The 19,275-nt window shown below is 41.6% G+C and overlaps 1 protein-coding gene across 1 annotated transcript; it reads left to right on the forward strand.

Annotated features, from left to right (window-relative positions):
• Window positions 1–2,978: 2,978 nt before the first annotated feature.
• On the forward strand, window positions 2,979–18,522 carry nckap1l (NCK associated protein 1 like). Its single transcript, XM_040203091.2, has 31 exons — window positions 2,979–3,170; window positions 4,378–4,488; window positions 4,833–4,925; window positions 5,387–5,443; window positions 5,783–5,925; window positions 6,047–6,137; window positions 6,375–6,512; window positions 7,086–7,134; window positions 7,243–7,399; window positions 7,775–7,831; window positions 7,936–8,032; window positions 8,298–8,407; window positions 8,660–8,792; window positions 8,913–8,994; window positions 9,103–9,161; window positions 9,238–9,383; window positions 9,471–9,603; window positions 9,909–10,028; window positions 10,316–10,455; window positions 11,067–11,198; window positions 12,139–12,357; window positions 12,551–12,681; window positions 13,758–13,855; window positions 14,086–14,179; window positions 14,710–14,792; window positions 15,117–15,197; window positions 15,997–16,090; window positions 16,191–16,307; window positions 16,906–17,015; window positions 17,454–17,543; window positions 17,859–18,522. The coding sequence occupies exons 1-31, from the start codon at window positions 3,081–3,083 to the stop codon at window positions 17,973–17,975; spliced, it is 3,372 nt and encodes a 1,123-aa protein (XP_040059025.2). The 5' UTR covers window positions 2,979–3,080; the 3' UTR covers window positions 17,976–18,522.
• Window positions 18,523–19,275: the final 753 nt, after the last annotated feature.

The raw sequence follows: 19,275 nt of genomic DNA on the forward strand, positions 1-19,275 counted from the left end.
GTTATTGGATTTACGAGTCTGCAAATGTCACATTCTGGTGCATTAACAGGAGCTGCCCCCTGGCACGTCCTTTAGTGTGTGGGAGTACTTGAATGCAAATATTCCACGAGTCCCTCCACCCTCAATAGTTACAGTCATACATACATTTTTGTCTGATTCCTCAGGTCTGCCCATACGGTTGCAAACGTATGATGCATTAGAGTGTTGCTGAAAGTTTGTCCCCACATGTTTAATCAGAAGCCTGATGCAACACAACACTTCTGTGTTTGAACAAAGGAGGGAGCAGACTAAACCATTTAACTGAAGAGAGCGCAGACTTCAGCCCCCCAGGGGATGGAACATAAGTGCAGCAGAAATCCAGCCACCAAACAGAAGAAGGGACTTTGACCTAGTAAATGAGATGAGTCTGATTCCGAAGAGATAATTATCAGCAATGTTTATTAGTACTTGTGTGCATGTAGCCCCTCTCATCACTTACATTCTTGCCAATGGTCTTTAAGTCTTTTCATCAGCGCTGTGTATGATCCCCAGGGTCTTGTTTTCCTTTCTGTCTCTGTACCATGTTCCAACGTGCCAGGAAAAAATGTTGTCTCTTAAGTCCTGTGTTCAACCGTTTAGATGTGCAATTATATGATGTGCAGGCGGTTGTTGCCTGGGGCCAAATTTACTGCAGCTTTTTTTAAGATTCAAATGAAATATCCTTTGATAAGTTAAAAGGCCAATAGGCTAACAAAGTCAGAGAACAGGAACATTGTTCGTATAGGTGAGAGCCGTGTATACAGTCATGTACTCGATATTTGACGTATGCATGACAACATTCTTTTGCTAAACCAACACCTACTTGAACAGTCCTACGGACATTTTATTAGACTACATGTGCAATTTCAACAGATCCTTACCCATTCAAATATTGACCAGCATCTTTTATCTACTCCACAAATGCAGTTGTTGTAGAAAGTTTCCAATATGCAGCCTCAGTGAGTGAGTCCTCCACCTTGTTGGTGCAGCCGTGCTTGATTTGTAGTTAGATGTTAAACCAGCTGTAGCTGTGTTTGCGGCCACTTGGGGGCAGCAGAAACAATTGGTGAAAACATCACAGACATATTATGGAGTGCTGGATAGCGAACAGGTGCTGATTCACACATCCAGGAGATGCAAGACCGCATCATCTGGCTGCATCTGGCTGCATCTGGCCCGCACCTGATTTGAGTTTGAGACTCCTGCTCTAGATAGAATATGTTCATCAGCGCTCTTTGGACTAAAAACAGCTCACCAAAAATGAGAGCGTTGAACCAAAAGAGTGCCGTATTATTTAGACTATAAGGCGCACTTAAAATACTTAAATTTCCTCAAAAATCGGCAGTGACCCCTAAATTCCAGTGCGGCTTATGCATCCATTCTTGTTGTGCTTACTGACCTTGAACCAATTTTCAACCAGTCTAGCATCACCTACAGGGATCTGAATGTTGGTTTTCATGAATCAATTTCCAGCAGCTTCATTTTTTGGGGGGCTTAAATAAAAAGGAACGGAGTCTGTTTCCTGTGTCTGTAAACTAAAACGACGAGCCCGAAGGACACTAAAAAAGCAATGCAGAGCTGAGGGAGAGCGGATGAATTGAAAACATGGATTAAGTCGCTTTAAGCAATCAAATAAAATGAATCTAAGGTGAACGAATCTAATCCACACAGACATACATATTGTTCCACAGCAGCCCACATTCTGCTTGATTATTTTGTATTAGAGAGGCTCATGTGATTTGCCGCCGCTCTCCCGCCATCTGGGCTGCAGCCAGAGTTGCGTTCACTTCCTAAACGCCTTCTTCTATCATCACTCTCACCTCTTCCTGCAGCCCTACACGCAGACTGCTACAAAATACCCAGATGTCTCAAAAGAAAGTCTCACAACAGCGCTCATCTCTTCTTTAATCTCTTCTGTATTCAACAGCTTCATTCTCTCTACCTGGAATAAGTTCCTGGTTTCACAGAGTTGGAAAGCCAAACAGCTTTATGCATCTCTCTCTTTCATAATGTCCCAGGTACGGATTTAAGTGTTTTACCCGGTCGGTTCAGAGAGGCAAAGGAGTTTTTATGAGCCCCATCCATTGCGTCCTTCTCTGCTCCCAGACCAACATCCCTCTGTCTGCTTTCCTTGGACAGCCTTGTTAACATGTCTACCGCCCTCTGAGCTTCCGCCAGTACGGGAAACAATAAACAGATTATTTTGTCGAGTTCACTTAACATCAGTCTTCACTTTGATTAGCTATGCGCTCGCTGTGAATGACAGCGAGCGTCCTCTTCACTTTAATGCTGACCTCTTCTGTTTACATTATGTCAGTGTGGCAGTGTCTCTCTCGTCTTATCTTATGAAGGGGGTTTGTGATTTGTCGTCAGTCTGTGTGGGTTTAGTATTTTTGTGATATAGTGTGCATGTCTCACACACTTCACGTTGTTGCATTATTATTCCCCCGTTTGCTGAAGTTTCTTTCTTCTTTCTTTAGTAAATATTGCCATCTTGTGGTGAAAGAAAAAGTCTAAGGTTTAAAAATCCAGCCCTGTTTCTGTTTTTCGTTGCTGGCTGGTTAGTTTCAAGAAGTGAAAGTAAAATGTATTTAAGTTTGTGCAAGTCTTTGCACGCTTGAGTCACATGAAGATGATATGTGCCTTTCTGCCATGCTCTCAAAAGAGGCCTCACAGCGCAAAGAGGAAGTCGATCAAACGGTTCACAAGACAGAGGAAGTTTATCACACAGGAAACACTGACATATATTTACGTATATTTAAATAATACATGTTTAGTTTCAGTACCCAATCAAGGTTTGAGTGATAATGTGAATCATGGAGTCTGTAGTTTCTTAATATGTGGCTAATCTGCCAAATAATAAAAACGACGCTTCTGTGTTTTGGGAAAACGTCATGACAGTTACAGCGTGTTGGTGACACTGAACTCATGGCTCCGCCCCCCACCCATGAGCCCCATGTGACCCAGTGTCAGGGTGAGGCTCAGGGTGCACTTGTTTCTGAGGGTTTTGACGGCGACACAGCAGCAGGAGGCCGAGGCCTCAACGGACCGTTTCTGGAACAATGGACTACCAACAGAAACTGGCCGAGAAACTGACCATCCTCAATGAGAGAGGGAACGGGGTGTTAATACGCATGAACCACATCAAGAAGGTGAGGGAGAATAGCACTTCAGTTTATTTGTCTAAAAGAAATAAGGAACTTGACTTTCAGAACATATGTTGCGCCCGGGTAGTTTTCTCAAAGTATGTTCCTGCTTAGAGTAGTGGTACAAAGATACATCTGACAGTTAACAGAATAAGATCCCAGAGACGTCTTAAAAGAGGACGAGAGCTGGTTTGTACGAATAATAACATAAATTTGTGTCTCCAATAAAGTGTATAAGGACTTTATCAAGCAGAAAATACTTCCTTGCGAACGTCCTTAATATGTAATGCAATGAAGTACAAAAGAGCCGTATCATGATGTGAATTACCAGTTATAACTCAACAATCCACTGTTTCTCAAAATAAAGAAACTCTCCAGGAGCTGTGACCTAAACTGCTGTGATAAAATGATATTAAGTAGCTACAACAACTGTGCACGTAGTTCTACAGGCAGCACTCTCTTCCAAATGCAACCGAGTTTATTCCTCCAAAGAGGAAGTGCAAACAGGAAGTCAGTCTGGGCCGTCACTCACCTCAAACTTCAGTTATTCTAAACCCAATGCTGAGAAACTCACATACAGATTATATGCAGACCAGTGAAGCATCATGAAGAATGTAATTAATTAATGTATGATTTATTCTTTATGTGACTTACACACACACACACACACACACACACACACATACACACACACACACACACACTTACACATACATCCCCTTTTCGTAACCCAACACTACTGTGTGGCTGGATTCATCCGGAGGAGAAGTGGAAGAAAAATGTTATTTTGAGCGCAGCGTAGATGAGCTGAGCATGTTTTATTCCAGAAATCAGACTTCCCCCCTCGAGAGCTACTAAACAGTCTTCTTCTATCTGCAGTTTAACAGCTCCGCCGGTGCAGTTCAGGGTTCACTATTCTGCTCGAGGTCACCTTGAGGGCTGTTGTTGAGGGAGATGGAGAGAGCTTTATGGCCCAATCTGTTTGCTTTTTTTAACCAGTGACTGGGTGTCACTCAAACGGTAAAAAAAAGAAGATTTAATCCTAAATCGGGAGAACCGGCGGGGCATGGCAGCAGGGGATGGACATTGTTTTTAACTGCCAAAACCATCCGAGTGAAATATGAAATATTTTTTTGCTGAGTATTCCGGTATTATGTGCAAACGGACCATATCACACCCGCACACATTTTCTCTTTTCCTAACCCCTTCTCAGGCCTGTGCAGACCCTAAAACGCGTCCGTCCATCCTGACAGACAAAGCCATGGAGTCTGCCATCAAATACATCAACAAGAAATTCCCCAACATTGACTTCAGAGGGAATATTGTAAGTTTGACTTTGGCCTTTTTTTTCAGTGCAGTTGTGTACTTTATTCCATTTGATGATGAAATTATTACTAGAAGGTTTTTTCTTCACAAAATAAAAATGAACATGCTATTATTTTCATATTGGATGGTATTGGCAAGATGATATATAATGTGTTATTGTGTCCATACTTATTTATTTATTATTATTATTATTATTTATTGTTTATTTCTTTAATAAGATGATTTAATTAAATAGTAAGTGAAGTGAATCAGTCAAGTCACAGGACAAGTGACTTGTACTTTTCACACAATGGGACGCTTCATGATTGTTATAATGAACATTTTCCTCTTTCTTTTTCATAGCAAAATCTGACCAACATCCAGAAACAGAAATCTGAAGTGTTGGCAGCGGCATTGAGCTTTTACAATTCTTTCCTGGATGTCATAGAGTTCAGGGTGAATCTCTTTTTTTTCATATAATGTAAATCGGACCTACATGACAATAAAACAGAACGAAAAAAAATGGAGTTTGTGTTTGCAATTCTCCGTCTTTCGTTCTTTCTCTCTGTAACCTTCTGTATTTTGTTTTCCAGAATACATTTACATATAGAGTGGTTTACACACAAGTAGGATGATATTGGATTTCATTGCAAATATCAAAGACAGTTTGCTCTCTGTTTTATGGTGCAGCTTATTACAGCTCAGTCAGATTTGCATATTTCTGTGATGGAGGTCACAGCCACGCCAATGCATCATATTTAGTTGTGAATTGAGAATAAATCAATGTTATAGAAATATGCAAATCTGTAATGATTAGTAGGCTACATGAATTTATGAAAACATCTTCAGGAAATCACTTTGGAGGCTGTTTTTTTATTTTCTATGTTCTAATCTAATCTTCCTTGTTCTTCATTCAGGACCATGTTTATGAGTTGCTGAACACCATAGATGCCTGTCAGTGCTTCTTTGATATTGTAAGATGTATTAAAGTTATATATTAATTTATAAGTCCAGGAAAACAACCCAAGTCAATCACTCCAAATATTCATGCAAACCCATTTCTAAATATAGCTCGTTCAACTAGTCTCCCTTGCAAGTAGAAAAACTACAACTTTTTTACAGCCACTTGCAGGATGCCTGTGTTTTATACTCAATAACTTTCATCCAGAACACTCTCTTGATCAATATAAATGTAAAAAAAACTCTTTCAGCTTTATGTAATCTCTACTGTAGCATCTCAGTATTTCACAAATTGGTTAATTTCAGTCATTTCCAAACCAGTAACTACCCTTTTTTAAAACTTTTTATTTCAGTCTATCAACTTTGACTTCACCAAGAACTACTTGGATCTGATCATCACCTACACGTCTGTCATCATAATGCTGTCTCGCATCGACGATAAGAAGGCACTGGTGGGCATGTTCAACTGTGCCCATGAGATGACCAACGGAAGCGGGTCAATTCAACTATTTCTTTGATCCTCATGATAAGAATATTAACTACATCTACTTGTATGAATTTTACAAACAAGAGACAAAAGACTAATTGTTAATTGCTTACTGTAATTAATCCTACAGTGACCCCTCTTACCCACGGCTGGGACAGATGTTTTTGGAGTATGAACATCCTTGGAAGAAGCTCACTGAAGAGTTTGGTCCTCACACAAGGGTAAATTATGCACATGCACCAACAATAATAATACAAGCGATTCATCATTTGTATTTACTGGATCATTGCACGTGCTTTTTTGCATAATCATGTACAGTAAACCACACCTTTCTTTTCCATGATTTGCCGTGAAGTGTTGTTTTGTCTTTCAAAGTCCTTTCGCTTCTTCCTCTTTCTCCGCATGCCTCCAGCTTCCTCACTCACTGTTTTGCTGTCCCTCCTCTGTCCATCTCCCAGTCGGTGACGGCAGCCTTGCTGTCCCTGAGGATGGTCTATCCACGCAGGAACCTGCCAGCCGAGCAGTGGAGGAGCGCCCAGCTCCTAAGCCTCCTCAGTGCTCCGGCTGGCATGCTGGACCCGGCCTGCTGTGATACTGTGAGTCCACTACACCCCCCTCACCCCCCTCTCCCCGACATCTCTCCTCCTGTATTTACCTCTGACGGAGGAAAGAGGAGAGGGGAAAAGGGGTAGTGCCTGAATTGTGGTTTTTACATTGATGTCGTGCACAGAAATGTCACAGATGTCACAGATGATATAGTATGTCCTAGTATTATTGCAGGATATTATATGATTTATTGTACTATTTTTTGATCCCTCTGTTCTCCCTTTTTTTTTGCATAATTCGGTCCCTCTATGTAATGTTAGAGTCCCTGTCTTTTGCCTGATAAATAAAAAAGCAAGGCACCTCCAGAAAACAATATCTTATTAAAAGATAAATAATTGAATGCAAAAGATGGACTGCATTTAAAGTATATATATAAACCGATGGCTATAATGTTTTTCCTTTCTTAAAGAATAATTAAAGAGGACAGTTTAACTGTTTTCTAAAATCTATTTATTCTCTTTTGTATGTAGTTTTACTAGGAGGATTTACTACGTCAGGCTTTGAAATAAGGCTGTGCGGAATGTTTCTTTACTGCAGGTTAATAAGCTTGTTGTTCACCACAGATGGCATGTGAATACCTGTCGATGGAGGTGATGGAGCGGTGGATCATTAGTATGTAAACCTAAATCTGTTTACTTTAAGAAATAAATATTCTCAGTTAGGGTCAGTCCCATGATAAACTGATGGCATCCTAAATATTGCTGACTGTGCTCTTTACAGTCGGGTTCCTGCTGTGCCACAGCAGCCTGAATACAAACCAGGCGTCGCAGGAGCTGTGGAAGATGGCTCTGCGGAGCGGCCTCTTCCTCGTCCTGACTAGAGATGAAGTACTCAACATACACAAGGTTTCTGAGGACCTCTTCGACAGCATCAAAGGGTACGTACGCGGCACCGCTCAATTATGAGATGTAGCCCCACTTCAGGAATAAGTGTCCTCATATTTGGGAAAGTAAACAGATAAATAGTGAATTTAAAATGCCTCTTAAGTACCGTCCTCATATCCCTCTCTGGATGAATGAATGAATGCATGATTGAATTGGAGAAAATTATAATGGGTTGCAGTGTAGACAAAAGGTTAAGGAGAAAGATGATGACGGTGATAAAATGTACAATTACTATGAATAAGTAGTTTTTACTGGAGACTTACACCCAATTTATTTCACTGCAAAAGAATATGTGCCAAGACAAAGAAGAAGCAGATTTCCTGTCCACTGGAATTATAACTGCTTCTCGTAACATATTTTTTTTCCAGATACAACAAGCGAGTTGCAGACATCAAGGAAGGTCGCGAGCACGTTTTGCTCAACTGGTGAGACTCGCAGGAATCTAAGCTTCTGTCATTGATGAGTCTTTACTTTGAAATAAGTTTTGGGAAGCCAAAAAGTCTCTTTCCATTTCCTGTTTTATTGCCAGTGGAGCTATGCACAGAGAGAGGAGGCAGTTTCTTAGAGGAACGCTGATGGAATTATTCAAAGTTCTGGAGGACGAACCTGGGCTTCTGGGACCAAAGGTAGAAGGACCGTACAAGTAAAAGCAATGCTTGAGGAATTTTAATTAGGTCATTACTGAAACTTGGAAGTCAAAAATGAAATTTTGTACTGATGAAAAACAGCACCTTTGATCCAGCCTCTCTGGAGGATTTTTCGGCAGTGGGCGGGTTCTTTTGAATGACCCTTCGTTTCAACAGTAATAATTGCCTTTGCTGATCTTAGCGTGAGACTCTTTGCCAATACTCCTTTTTCTGCTCTGTTCTCTGTGCCAATCAAATCCCCAAGGCCTTGTTTGTCTTCATGGCTCTGTCGTTTTCCCGTGACGAGGTCCTGTGGCTCGTCAGACACTCGGAAAACATGCCAAAGATGAAGACAGCCGAGGACTACGTTGACAAGTAGGTCATAGGTGCGGAGGACGTAAACCCCAGAGGAGGTCACTGTGTTTCACTTTAACCTGCAGAAATCTGCCATCGGGCAGGTTCTCCACAACAACTATTCAAGATCTCTGTCCACAGCGCAGCAATGTTAGTTTATAGTTGCACAGCGATCCTTAAGAGTACACGTAAGATTTGACACGGACCGATTTGTACAAATCTAAATTTTGAAGTGGAATAGAAAGTAAATGTGCTCTGTTTTCTTCCCCCCAGTCAGATGGCTGAGCTGCTTTTCCACATGGAGAAGTTAAGAGGTCTCATGACAAAGCACAACCATGTAGTTCAACGCTACCACGTCCAGTACCTCGCACAATTTGATGCTTTGGTTCTCAATGACACCATTCAGGTAGCCTGTCTATAGATATAAATATACCATACAGGAAAAAGGGGCAGGATAAAATGATTTTTAATATTGAATACATCTCTTATACTACAACATGAGTTCAAATTTGTTTCTCCTCTTCAGAACATGTCCGTGTGTCCAGAAGAGGAGTCAGTCCTTCTGTCTTCATTTGTCTCAACCCTCTCTGCTTTGTCAGTCAAACAAGGTAATCACAAAAGCATACGGCTGATGACACACTCAACATTGTTCTCTGTTTAAAATGCAACATACAATGTCGATGTACGATAAAGATGGATTCAATTTGACTTTGTAGTGGAAAACAAAGAGGAGTTTGACTTTAGAGCCCTGCGGTTGGACTGGTTGAGAATGCAGGTAGGTTTGTTGCAACACATTGAACTGTAAAACATGGTGAATGCCACCGCTCAGATTTGTTCATCTCCTCTTTTAGGCCTACACAAGTGTGAACAAGGCCCCTCTTCCAATAAAGGAATACACCGACTTGGCAAAGGTGATGAACATGATTCAGTTTCACACCAGGATGGTGGACAGCGTGGAAGAACTCTTGCAGGAAACATCGGAGGTGTCCATACTCGGGTCGGTTTATTCTCTTTTCCTTTGCGTCGCTTCTCTTCTCTTCAACACTCGAACGTCCCAACTGATTACTGTCTGTTTGTTTAACAGCAACTACCCACGTGTGTTTGAGAAGATGTTTTTCCAGAGCAGTGAGGAGCCGTCCATGAAGCGCTACCTCATGGCGTTCCCCCTCGTCTGCTCTCACTTCAGCCAGTGTGGCCATCCACTCTGCCCAGAGGAGGTCAGTGTTTAGTTATTTGCTTACCAATTTATTCCAAAAGCATCCGCTGAGAACCATTGAAGACACTTGCTGCACTCTGCATTCAGTTTCAGTTAATTTACTTTAAAACACACACGATCAAAGCAATTTCTTCAAACTTGTTTTAACTTTTAGTTTGAAAGTTTAGGAAGGTTTAGGCAAATGTTACTGGAAAATATGCCCTCTACCTTTGTGTGCGTGTGTTTTTGTGTGTGTTCCCTTCGTTTCCTTGAACATGGGTATGTGCACCACCCTCACATGTACTGCACGTGGTTGTGTGTGTGTAGAGAGAGGTGATGGAGAAGAGGAGTCTGCACCTGTGTGTGACCTTCCTGGAGCAGATAGCCAAGCAGACCAGCAGTGTTGTGTTGGAGATATGTGCTGAGCAGTGCACCCTCAATGACCAGGTGAAGTCTATATCCAGTTCCACAAAAATGAATAATTATCTAGACAAGATTGCAAAGTTGCCGCAGCGTATTAATGCTGTGTTGTTTCTGGAATCCCTTTAGGGAAAGAATGACAAATAGGTTTAGTCCTCGAATGAGTGCTTTCAACATCAATATAAAACTCCCATGTTTGTCACTCCCACGTAACCCAATATAGAGCTCAATTCTTCCTCTTTCTTTCTCCTCTCCTTCCCCCCCTTCTTCCCTGCTTCCCCGCATCAATCTCGATCCACTTGATAACCCCTCAGCTGCAGCCCAAGAACTGTGCCGAGGCCATCAGCGCCGCGCGCCACAGACAACAAAAGAAGCCGTTGCCAAAGAAGGGAGAGGTCCAGAAAGAGAAACCGGGCGCAGAAAGCCTGAGGAAAGACCGGGCCGTTGTTACCAAGTCAGCTTTCCTTTTTGTTCCCCACTTAGCTTTCTCTCTCCGCCTGAATCTTACTAAATTGCCAGATCTTTCAGAAGTATTAGTGTAATTGCTACGTCCCGGATTTCTGGAGACGTGGATAATTACCAACACTTGTTTCAGTAAAACTATGTTTAAAAAGAGGTTGGCAGTGTATACTTTTTTTTGAGGTTGAAGTAGGTTAATGAAGTTTATATTTAATATTGGCTGACATTTCCAAATGATTTCCTTCACCCTATAACAAATTCATTTCCTGAGTTTATCAGGAGGACATTAAAATGCTCTCGCTGACAAGTCATTATATGTGAACTGTATTTCCCTTAAAGTTGAACCAGTCAAGGTGGACAGGTATTGATATGTCGCTACAGTAACAAAGCTTACTAAACTAGTTAAAAAAGTCGGAATTCTGTCTCTCCCTCCTCTCTGTTTTCCTCCCCGCATCCTCCGTTTGGAGATGTTTCACAATTTTCTAACATGTTTATTGCCTTGTTCGTCTAAGAAAAGCAAGTCATTGTCAAAACATTTGTCTCCAAGACTTCATCCTGACATCTCTCTCTCTCTCTCTCTCTCTCTCTCTCTCCCACACCTCCTAGTCTGGACAAGATGCACTTGATGCTGACAGAGCTGTGCTCCTCCTACAGCATCTGCAGCGACTTTGTCGTCTTTGACCACATCGTCGTTCCCGCAGAGTTCCTCATTTCCCACCTGGAGACGCGCCTCTCTGAGTATGAGTGGAGATGGGGGGGGGCTTACTTTATTTGTATGGGTGATGTGATGAGTCACAAAGGTTTATGACGAGTCTCCGAGGCAACGTTTATAAAAAAAAACAGATTCTGCTATCTCATGTGCAGCAGAGTTTTTTTTTTTTTTTTTCGTGAATGTCACAGCAATTACTGTCAGAAATATGCTAATAACTAACATTAGCGCTTGTTTTGATTGTGAAAGGAACGCAATGTAATATTAACTCCTCTACCGGTGCTCAAATGTACTAAACAATTTTACTATTTATAATATTTCATAATAGCTTTCATGCTGCTGACTCTATTTCCAAACTAAGTGCCCGCATGCTCTCATGCATCCTGCAAAGTGGGCTGACCTGCCTCTCCAACAGCGGCTGTCGAAATATGACAGAGCACTGGCAAAATGATCAAGTAGCAACTCTTCCAAACTGTCACTCTGTGTCTTTTTGTCCTCCTCACTATTAAGGAGTCATTTGGGGATTGTCTCTTATGAAATGTCACCTCCATCGCTATAAGTAACACTGATTTCCTGTCTGTCGGGCTGTGGCTTACTCTTATTTAGATTAGGGATTGGTACCAGGGCAGCCTGATGTTTCTGTGTATATGCTCTGCTTAGTCTCCCTTAGTCTTGGCTAGATGATTATCTCCCCTGTCACCCTAAAATGAGCGCCCTTGAGTAGCAGTGATTGGTCTTTCCATGTCCAAAATTGACTAGTCTGTAAATACAAACTAGTCAGTGGGGAGAACGTGAGCGAATTAATGGGCCTGTAATAAAATAAATAAGATTGGAATGAAGCCCTGTGCTGACCTAATGAGACTACAGTACCGCGCCACCACGGCTCATTTAACCCGTCTTAAGGCCCCATTTGTCCGCCCTCAACCCACCCCTGGTCATAAGTGACGTTGGTTAAACATGTTTCCCCAGAATCATCGTGAGAATGGCCCATTACAACCAGACCACCGAGGAGATAGCCCGTCCCTCAGACCTCCTGGCAGGGTTGAGAGCCTACATAGCCAGCCTGCAAAGTCTCTCCAGCTACATCAACGTGGACGTCACCCGTCTGTTGAAGAACATCCTGCTGCAGCAAACACAGCCGCTGGACGCACGTGGAGGGCAGACGATCACGACCATCTACACAAGCTGGTGTGTGTGTAATACATATCGGTGTGTCAACTGTATGCTACATGCATGTAACAGCTAAGGAACACAAGCATATCTTCTTGATTTCTATTTCTTGGTTTTCCTGCTTTCTCTGTGCTTTTCGGTCGCTCACTTTCTCTCTTAGATCAAAGACACAAGAAAGCTTTTTTTGAGTGTTGATTTTTCTGCACTTCAGGTTCCTGGAGAGTCTCTTGCGTCAGGCAAGCAACTCCCTCATCGTTCACTGTCCCACGATGCACTGCTTCTTCAACCAGGCCTCTGACAACGAACCAGTTTTCAGAGCAGAGCAGTTTTCAGATATATCAGGTCGGCCAACAGAACATTGCAAATTTTGAAAAACCACCTCTTTCTTCCATAACGAATGTGAAATCATACATATAGCTTACTAAGAAAGTTATAGTTATTCACTGACTTTCATTGCATGTTAAAGTATACGAAATGTAATTCAGATGACTTTCATCACTGACATGCATGGCTTAGTATCCAAGGCAACAACTCGAACTCTCGGAGGTTACATGATGTACACTACATTCGCTATAATTGTTGTCATGTGGGTGTGATCTGAGAAACATGTCAAGAGCAAAAATGTATCAATAAGACATATTTTTCACCTGCTTTTTGCCGACACAATGCTTTGCAGACAAAAAGAACCCTTTTCCTTTACGGTTTAATGATCACAGGTCCAAAAATCCCAAAAGACATGAGTCACTCTTTTCAGAAATGCCAGATCTCATTCTTATTTCTCACAAGGATCGTGGTGGTGTTTTTTTTCTTAATGCTGCCTGTCATGCATCTTATTCTAACAGTGACTGACTAAAGTAAAGTCCAGCATTGCCTTTCATCTCCCCCGCTCCTATCGTCCTCGCATCGTAACTATTCCGGCATCACTTGTTTCTCCACCACTCGGCCCCACTTTTCTGCCCACGCACTGCCTTTTCGGAGCGGTGACCCTGCGGCTGTAAAAATACCTACTCCACAACAGACCTCGGCTCATGCAAACATAATAGAGATGCACACACAGTGCATGGGAGACCACTGCACTCCCGTAGACGCCCCCACACAATGTCATCATCTCTGTCTATATTTACTTCACGGTGAGGTATCTGTGTGCCTCTCACTGACTCGTTTGCCAATCCACTAACCGCCTCCAATTTTAACCACGCGCATCCATATCCATCCATATTCAGGCATGTTGAGCTGAGTGAAAGGTCTAATAGCTGCAGTTGTCCGTGATTTAGTTACACTTAAACAAGTAATCCTTCATGTTTTTGTCAGGCAAACAAATAGTGGCGACTGGTTTCTTTTGAATGTTTACAAAAAGAGACCAATTAAAGCTTCTGTTGATTGTAATATTTTGTTTGTCTATCTCGTCTTCTGAGCAGAGCTACAGGCCCTGGCGGAGCTAATTGGTCCATATGGCATGAAGTTTCTGAGTGAGAACATGATGTGGCACATCACCTCTCAAGTCAGTGAGCTGAAGGTACGGATGCAACGGGCTGTTTTCAAGGACGTTGTGTGCTTGGAAGCTACGTTTTATTCTGAAAAACCTGTGTATGAATTTTCAATCAGTTGCTAGTATGCTGTGTCAATCTCACACTTTAACCCTTATGATGGAAGGGAGGAACTGTGAACTTATTGAGCAACAAATCTGTCACCGCCATAACGTCTTTCCTACACAACTCATCACTTATCTTCCTTCTCTTCTCCCAGAAACTGGTGATCGAGAACATGGACACCCTGGTACAGATGAGGAACAACTTTGATAAGCCTGAGGAAATGGCAAATCTTAAGAAAAGGCTGTCAGGTGAGAAGTGGAGAGAAAATATCGAGAGAACAGTGAATTGGGGGTACAGGTGTGTACTGGAGGTGCACAAAGTGAAGACTGTCACAGAGACAGAGGAACAAGAAGCAAAAGAAGAATTACTCTAAGCAGAAATCAGGATTATTTCTTTACTGACTGACATACAATCTTTAGCAGGCCAGCAGCACTTTGCACATCGCTTATTTAATTCAGGCTGACAGGGCAGAAGTTGGAACTAAAAACATCACTTAGAAGTAATGGAATCTTCTCAGTTTCTTTATATCAAAAATCCTTTATAATGTTATCAGCAAGGAGAGAACAGCCCAATTACTCACAAATCATCGTCTTACATTTTTCTGTAAATTAAATTATAACAATGTGTGAGGACACTGAGAGGCAGCAGGAGGAATCTCTGTGTGATGAACTGTTGCAGAAATGTGTCTCTTTCCACACATTTAGCCACAGCATTGTCTCTGCTTTACTGCTTCATACTGCAGGAAACATCTGATTTTTCTTCATATGCATATTTTTAGGTAGCGAGAATGTAATGAAGAGGATGACCATCATCGGGGTGATTCTGTCCTTCAGGTTGATGGCCCAGGACTGTCTGAAAGATGTAATGTCCAATTTCTTTTATAATGATATAAAACTCTTAGATCGCTCTAACCTTCTCTTATAGAGTAAAGGTACATTTGACAAGATCTGATACTTTTAAAATTAAGAGTTAATGATAAATGAGAAAACTCTGCAAGCTGCAGTTGGTAAGTGGATCAAAGTGGAATTTTGGTTCCATGCAAAGCATCTCTGATTTAAGCTTAAGCTTAACCTTACTTAAGCTTAAGCATCTCTTACTTAAGCTTACCAAGTAGCTTTAATATACGAGGGTCTTTACTTCATCATGTATGATCTTGTTTATATTTCATATAATCCTGTGATCTAGATCATGAATAAACATTGTCCATACCTGATCGGGCCAATTGATTGCCTGATGGACTTCATCTCTCCTCAGACCGACATCAAGGTAAAACACAGCTTGCTCACCACATAATGAGAGCTACGCTGTAAGAACAGCGACCGTTTGCTGCAATCCCACAGAGCACTCAAAGTTCAAAGGTTTTACATTTCATGAAGAATTATTCTATTACAATTTATCAACAGTATGTCAACAGTTTGTTTTCACTGCGCTGACCTATTGTGGGAGAATTTATGTTGAAGGTGTATTATTTTACTTGCATTCATCCAAACATATTCACATTTAAGCCTTTTGGGGGTTTGACTGATTTCCATCCAGAGTTAAGATTGCAGAATACACTTCAGCGCAACAGAAAGCGCGCAGCAGGGGATATTCTCTTCTAGCCTACCAAACCCAGTTAAATTCCTTATCTCCCTCTGGAGCTATCTGTGTGAATGTGACTCATGAACTCCTCCTCCCTTACTTACGTCTGGCCTCTGATTGAGGCACGACAGCCATGCCACAGCCACGGCCGGAATAACCCCAAAGACGTCAGCAGCCCCCTCATGCCTCCGTGAGAGAGACTCTGATCACCGCTGCAGCGCCGCAGTCGAAACCACATCAGTGGAAACATTCTGTCCAGATGCATGGAACAGGAAATAGGGCATCAAAACCTACGCGTCGTGACAAAGGCACCCGCCGCATTTAGAGTGACGTTGCACATACAGCGTGTCACTTTTTGGGCAGTTTTTAGAATGCAAAGCAGGCTAGTTTAGGCGTTTAGTTGAGTTTAAATAGTGCATCAAATACTAATTGATTTCTTAACTCTTTGTTAGCTGACTTCCATTAATGCTTAGTAACCTTACAGGTGACTCTCGGGGTTTTGGAGCTGGCTTCAGCTGCAGGGTTAAAGTGCAATATTGATCCCGCTCTTGTCGCAGCTATCAGCAACATGCAGACAGGTAACACTCAAATTATCAGTGACACTTGATCTAATGGTTTAGTCATTCGGAATGACGAGTGATTTTTCATTCCTGAATGTTTTCAATGAAAAACCTGCAGATAACATGTCGGTGGACGAGGAGTACAAGCTGTCCTGTCTGCTGCTGGTCTACATCGGCGTGTCCTTGCCTACACTGGCGCTGGACCCCAACTCTGTCTACAGCCGAGAGCACGGAGGTGCACATTAATTCCTCCATTTTTTTTTTTTAGACGTTCTGGTCCTTACTGACTCCAGCCATTACTTACCAGCCGCTGATGGAATATAAAAAGCTACTCCGCCCTGAATCATTAAGCTTAATAGCATGGCGTGCATCATACTGCCCGGTCCGACTGACGCGGATGCTTAGCGAAGTATGTTTGTTAATGAGGAACACGTTTCTCTTGAGAGGCTTTTGTTTACAGATAAGTTGAGCTGACGTGCATCAATACAGTTTCTCTTGGCATTTGGCCTTGCTTACCCTAAGCGCTTGGCTCACAGCCTGGACAGAAACATTAGGAGCAGCAAATAGCCAAGATTTTTATCAAAGCACAGGGTGGCGTTGAACTCAGATTATTTTCTTTGTCTCTATTTTCCATTGGCACGTTGTAAATAGACTACCCATGTGAGCCAGAGGAAGTACGCTCAATATACTTCCTCTTCCGTTTTACGGATCATTGAGTTAATTTCGCTAATTGTCGGGCCCTAAAAACGAATTCTCCGTGGCCGGGGGGTTAAAGGACGTGCTCCTCTGTTCCTTCCATTTGTCACCGCTGATTTATGTGTTTATTTCCACAGGCCACAATAACAACATCCACTGTTTAGCCACAGCCATAAACCAGCTGGCTGTTGCCATGTTCACCGTTCAGAAGAAGAACATAGAGCAGCAACTCAAAGAGTTTCTCCTGGTAAGTGGCAAGCCTTTCGTTTTTCTTTATAAATGTCTTACTTTTCAAATAAAGAACAGGGGGCTTGCTCTCTGCATTGATAGAGGCTTTTTTATTATTTTTTTAATTCAAAGCTGGGTTCTCCTTGATTGATTTTTAAAACAGTTCAGACAGTGGGTCATTATAGTTGTGACAAGCTGCACCGTGATGCTGATTTTATCTTTCACAGAAGAGGCAGGTAATCATGCGATGGAGCAAAGGAAGAAAGCCATAAATGCAACAGTGACTTTGGCCACGGATGTGTGTTTTTTTGCGCATACCACACCAATACTATGACATCATTGCAATTTCAGAGCTTTCTCAAGACATCGCCAACCTTTGCCGGGTTGAGGTTTAGGTCGAGCCCAGCAGTGTAAAGACTTTCCAGTTGTTTGATCTGACTTTTTTGTTATTCCACAGCTGGCCTCCTCCACCCTGCTTCAATTGGGACAGAATGTCGAAAAAATGGAGAGCAAAAACCGAGAGTCGGTCTACCTGCTTCTACACATGGTAGGCCCACGACAATACTGTAATGCATTTACAAACGTATAAAAAATGGGTGTATAATTGACAAATAGGAAAACCTCTGACACTTCATTAGTGTAATTTATGACTTCATACTTAATCTTTAACAGCATTAATGGATAGTCTAAAAAAGAAAATCCTTCTCCTTCTGTTTTGGTAATGGTTGCTTCAAGCTACGGAAATGACTTAAAGAAAACTATATTTTGCTGAGCTCAGACTGTTGTTTTTTATTGGGATTTTCTTACCATAGTCCAGGTGTGGAGTTACTCGATTTAACACTTGTAAAATTGATCCATTCAGATTGTGCAGGAGTCTTCATTCTTGACCCAAGACATGCTGGAGCGCTGCTTCCCGTACGTCCTGCTCCGGAACGCCTACAGGGAGGTGTACAGGACCTCCATCATCACTCTGGGCTGAAGACCGTTCAAGACTTCTAATTTAACATTTATTTATCCAGGATACTTTGTTAAAGTGGATCAATGTCTCCTCTTCTTATTGTTAAGTCTCATACTCATACAGATCTGTTTCTAATTAGTCAACCAGGACATTTGAAAATTCTTCCTCAATTAAGTACCTTTTACTTACAAACTGCTAACTAGACTCACTTTTATGATGCTTATCCGTCCATGTTAAAGTGTAGACCTTTGTTGCATTACTAATATCGGCTTGGTTTGCTCAAATGCATCAGTGCCACGACACAAAGAGAACGTGTTTTAAGAATGACACCTAACTTATTTTGATTTAAGTGGATCACATTATTAGGCTTATTAGTTTGGCTGCCACACTGGAGATCTGGATGTTCACATCTATTTGTATGCAGCGTGTGTGCTCACTTTTTCAGGACGTAGTGTCGGACGCCTGCAACTCGTCAAGTCTCAAAAAACAACCGCTATACAAACTAAATGGCATTGTTTATTTTCTGTATATTTAATATAATATTTCAATAAAGCCTGTTGTCACGGTGTGGTTCACTTCCTGTCTTATTTTGTAGTTTTCTGCCACTCGTGTCCCCGGGTAACTTCACTTCCTGCCTTGTCCCGTCATCCCCTGTGATCGTCTGATAGTTTCCACCTGTGTCCAATCACCTGCACCTCCCTAGTGTATTTAAGCTGTGTATGTCTCTTGTCACTTGTCGCGTTATTGTTTATTGTCCTGGATGTTCCCTGTAAATTGGATAAAAATACACAATGTCCCTTTTCACCTCTTAAAAAATACCTTTTAAAACTATAGGTCTGATACTTAATTTTCTATACACAAATCTTCCACTTTTTCTTCCCTTTCAGAGTGGGGTCTTATGCGATTCAGTTGATATTTTTCTATTGCTTAAATATGTTTTCTTAAGGGTGTGCCTCTATATTTGGCAACAGTTTTTATTTGTTTTGGCACATTTGTAATCTACAGTAAATGATGCTCCTATTTCCTTCATTGCCTCAAGTCACCAATTGCTTGGATAATCTGTTGTAATCTTTTGTAAACATAAAGATCTCAATTAAAACGGCAACAATATGCTGCTTTTTTTTTTTTTAATGGAATTTTAGGGTCAACTATGCTATTAGTATACTACTACAATACTACTACTACTACAATGAGACTTTTTTGACATAATCCACTATACATTTTATGAGACTGCATAATAAGACTTTTATATGACTTTAACAAACTTTTAAGACTTACTAAAATATGACCTCATTAATGATTTGATGTATGACAGTAAATG

Source organism: Gasterosteus aculeatus, chromosome 17 (assembly GCF_964276395.1).
Source record: "Gasterosteus aculeatus chromosome 17, fGasAcu3.hap1.1, whole genome shotgun sequence".
NCBI lineage: Eukaryota > Metazoa > Chordata > Actinopteri > Perciformes > Gasterosteidae > Gasterosteus > Gasterosteus aculeatus.

Excerpts from the sequence above, each read along its gene's own strand:
- nckap1l (XM_040203091.2), top strand. The coding sequence starts at position 3,081 with ATGGACTACCAACAGAAACTGGCCGAGAAACTGACCATCCTCAATGAG. Across the intron at positions 5,926-6,046 it reads GAGATGACCAACGGAAGCGG|TGACCCCTCTTACCCACGGC; the intron begins GTCAATTCAACT and ends TTAATCCTACAG. Across the intron at positions 16,308-16,905 it reads CTACAGCCGAGAGCACGGAG|GCCACAATAACAACATCCAC; the intron begins GTGCACATTAAT and ends TTATTTCCACAG.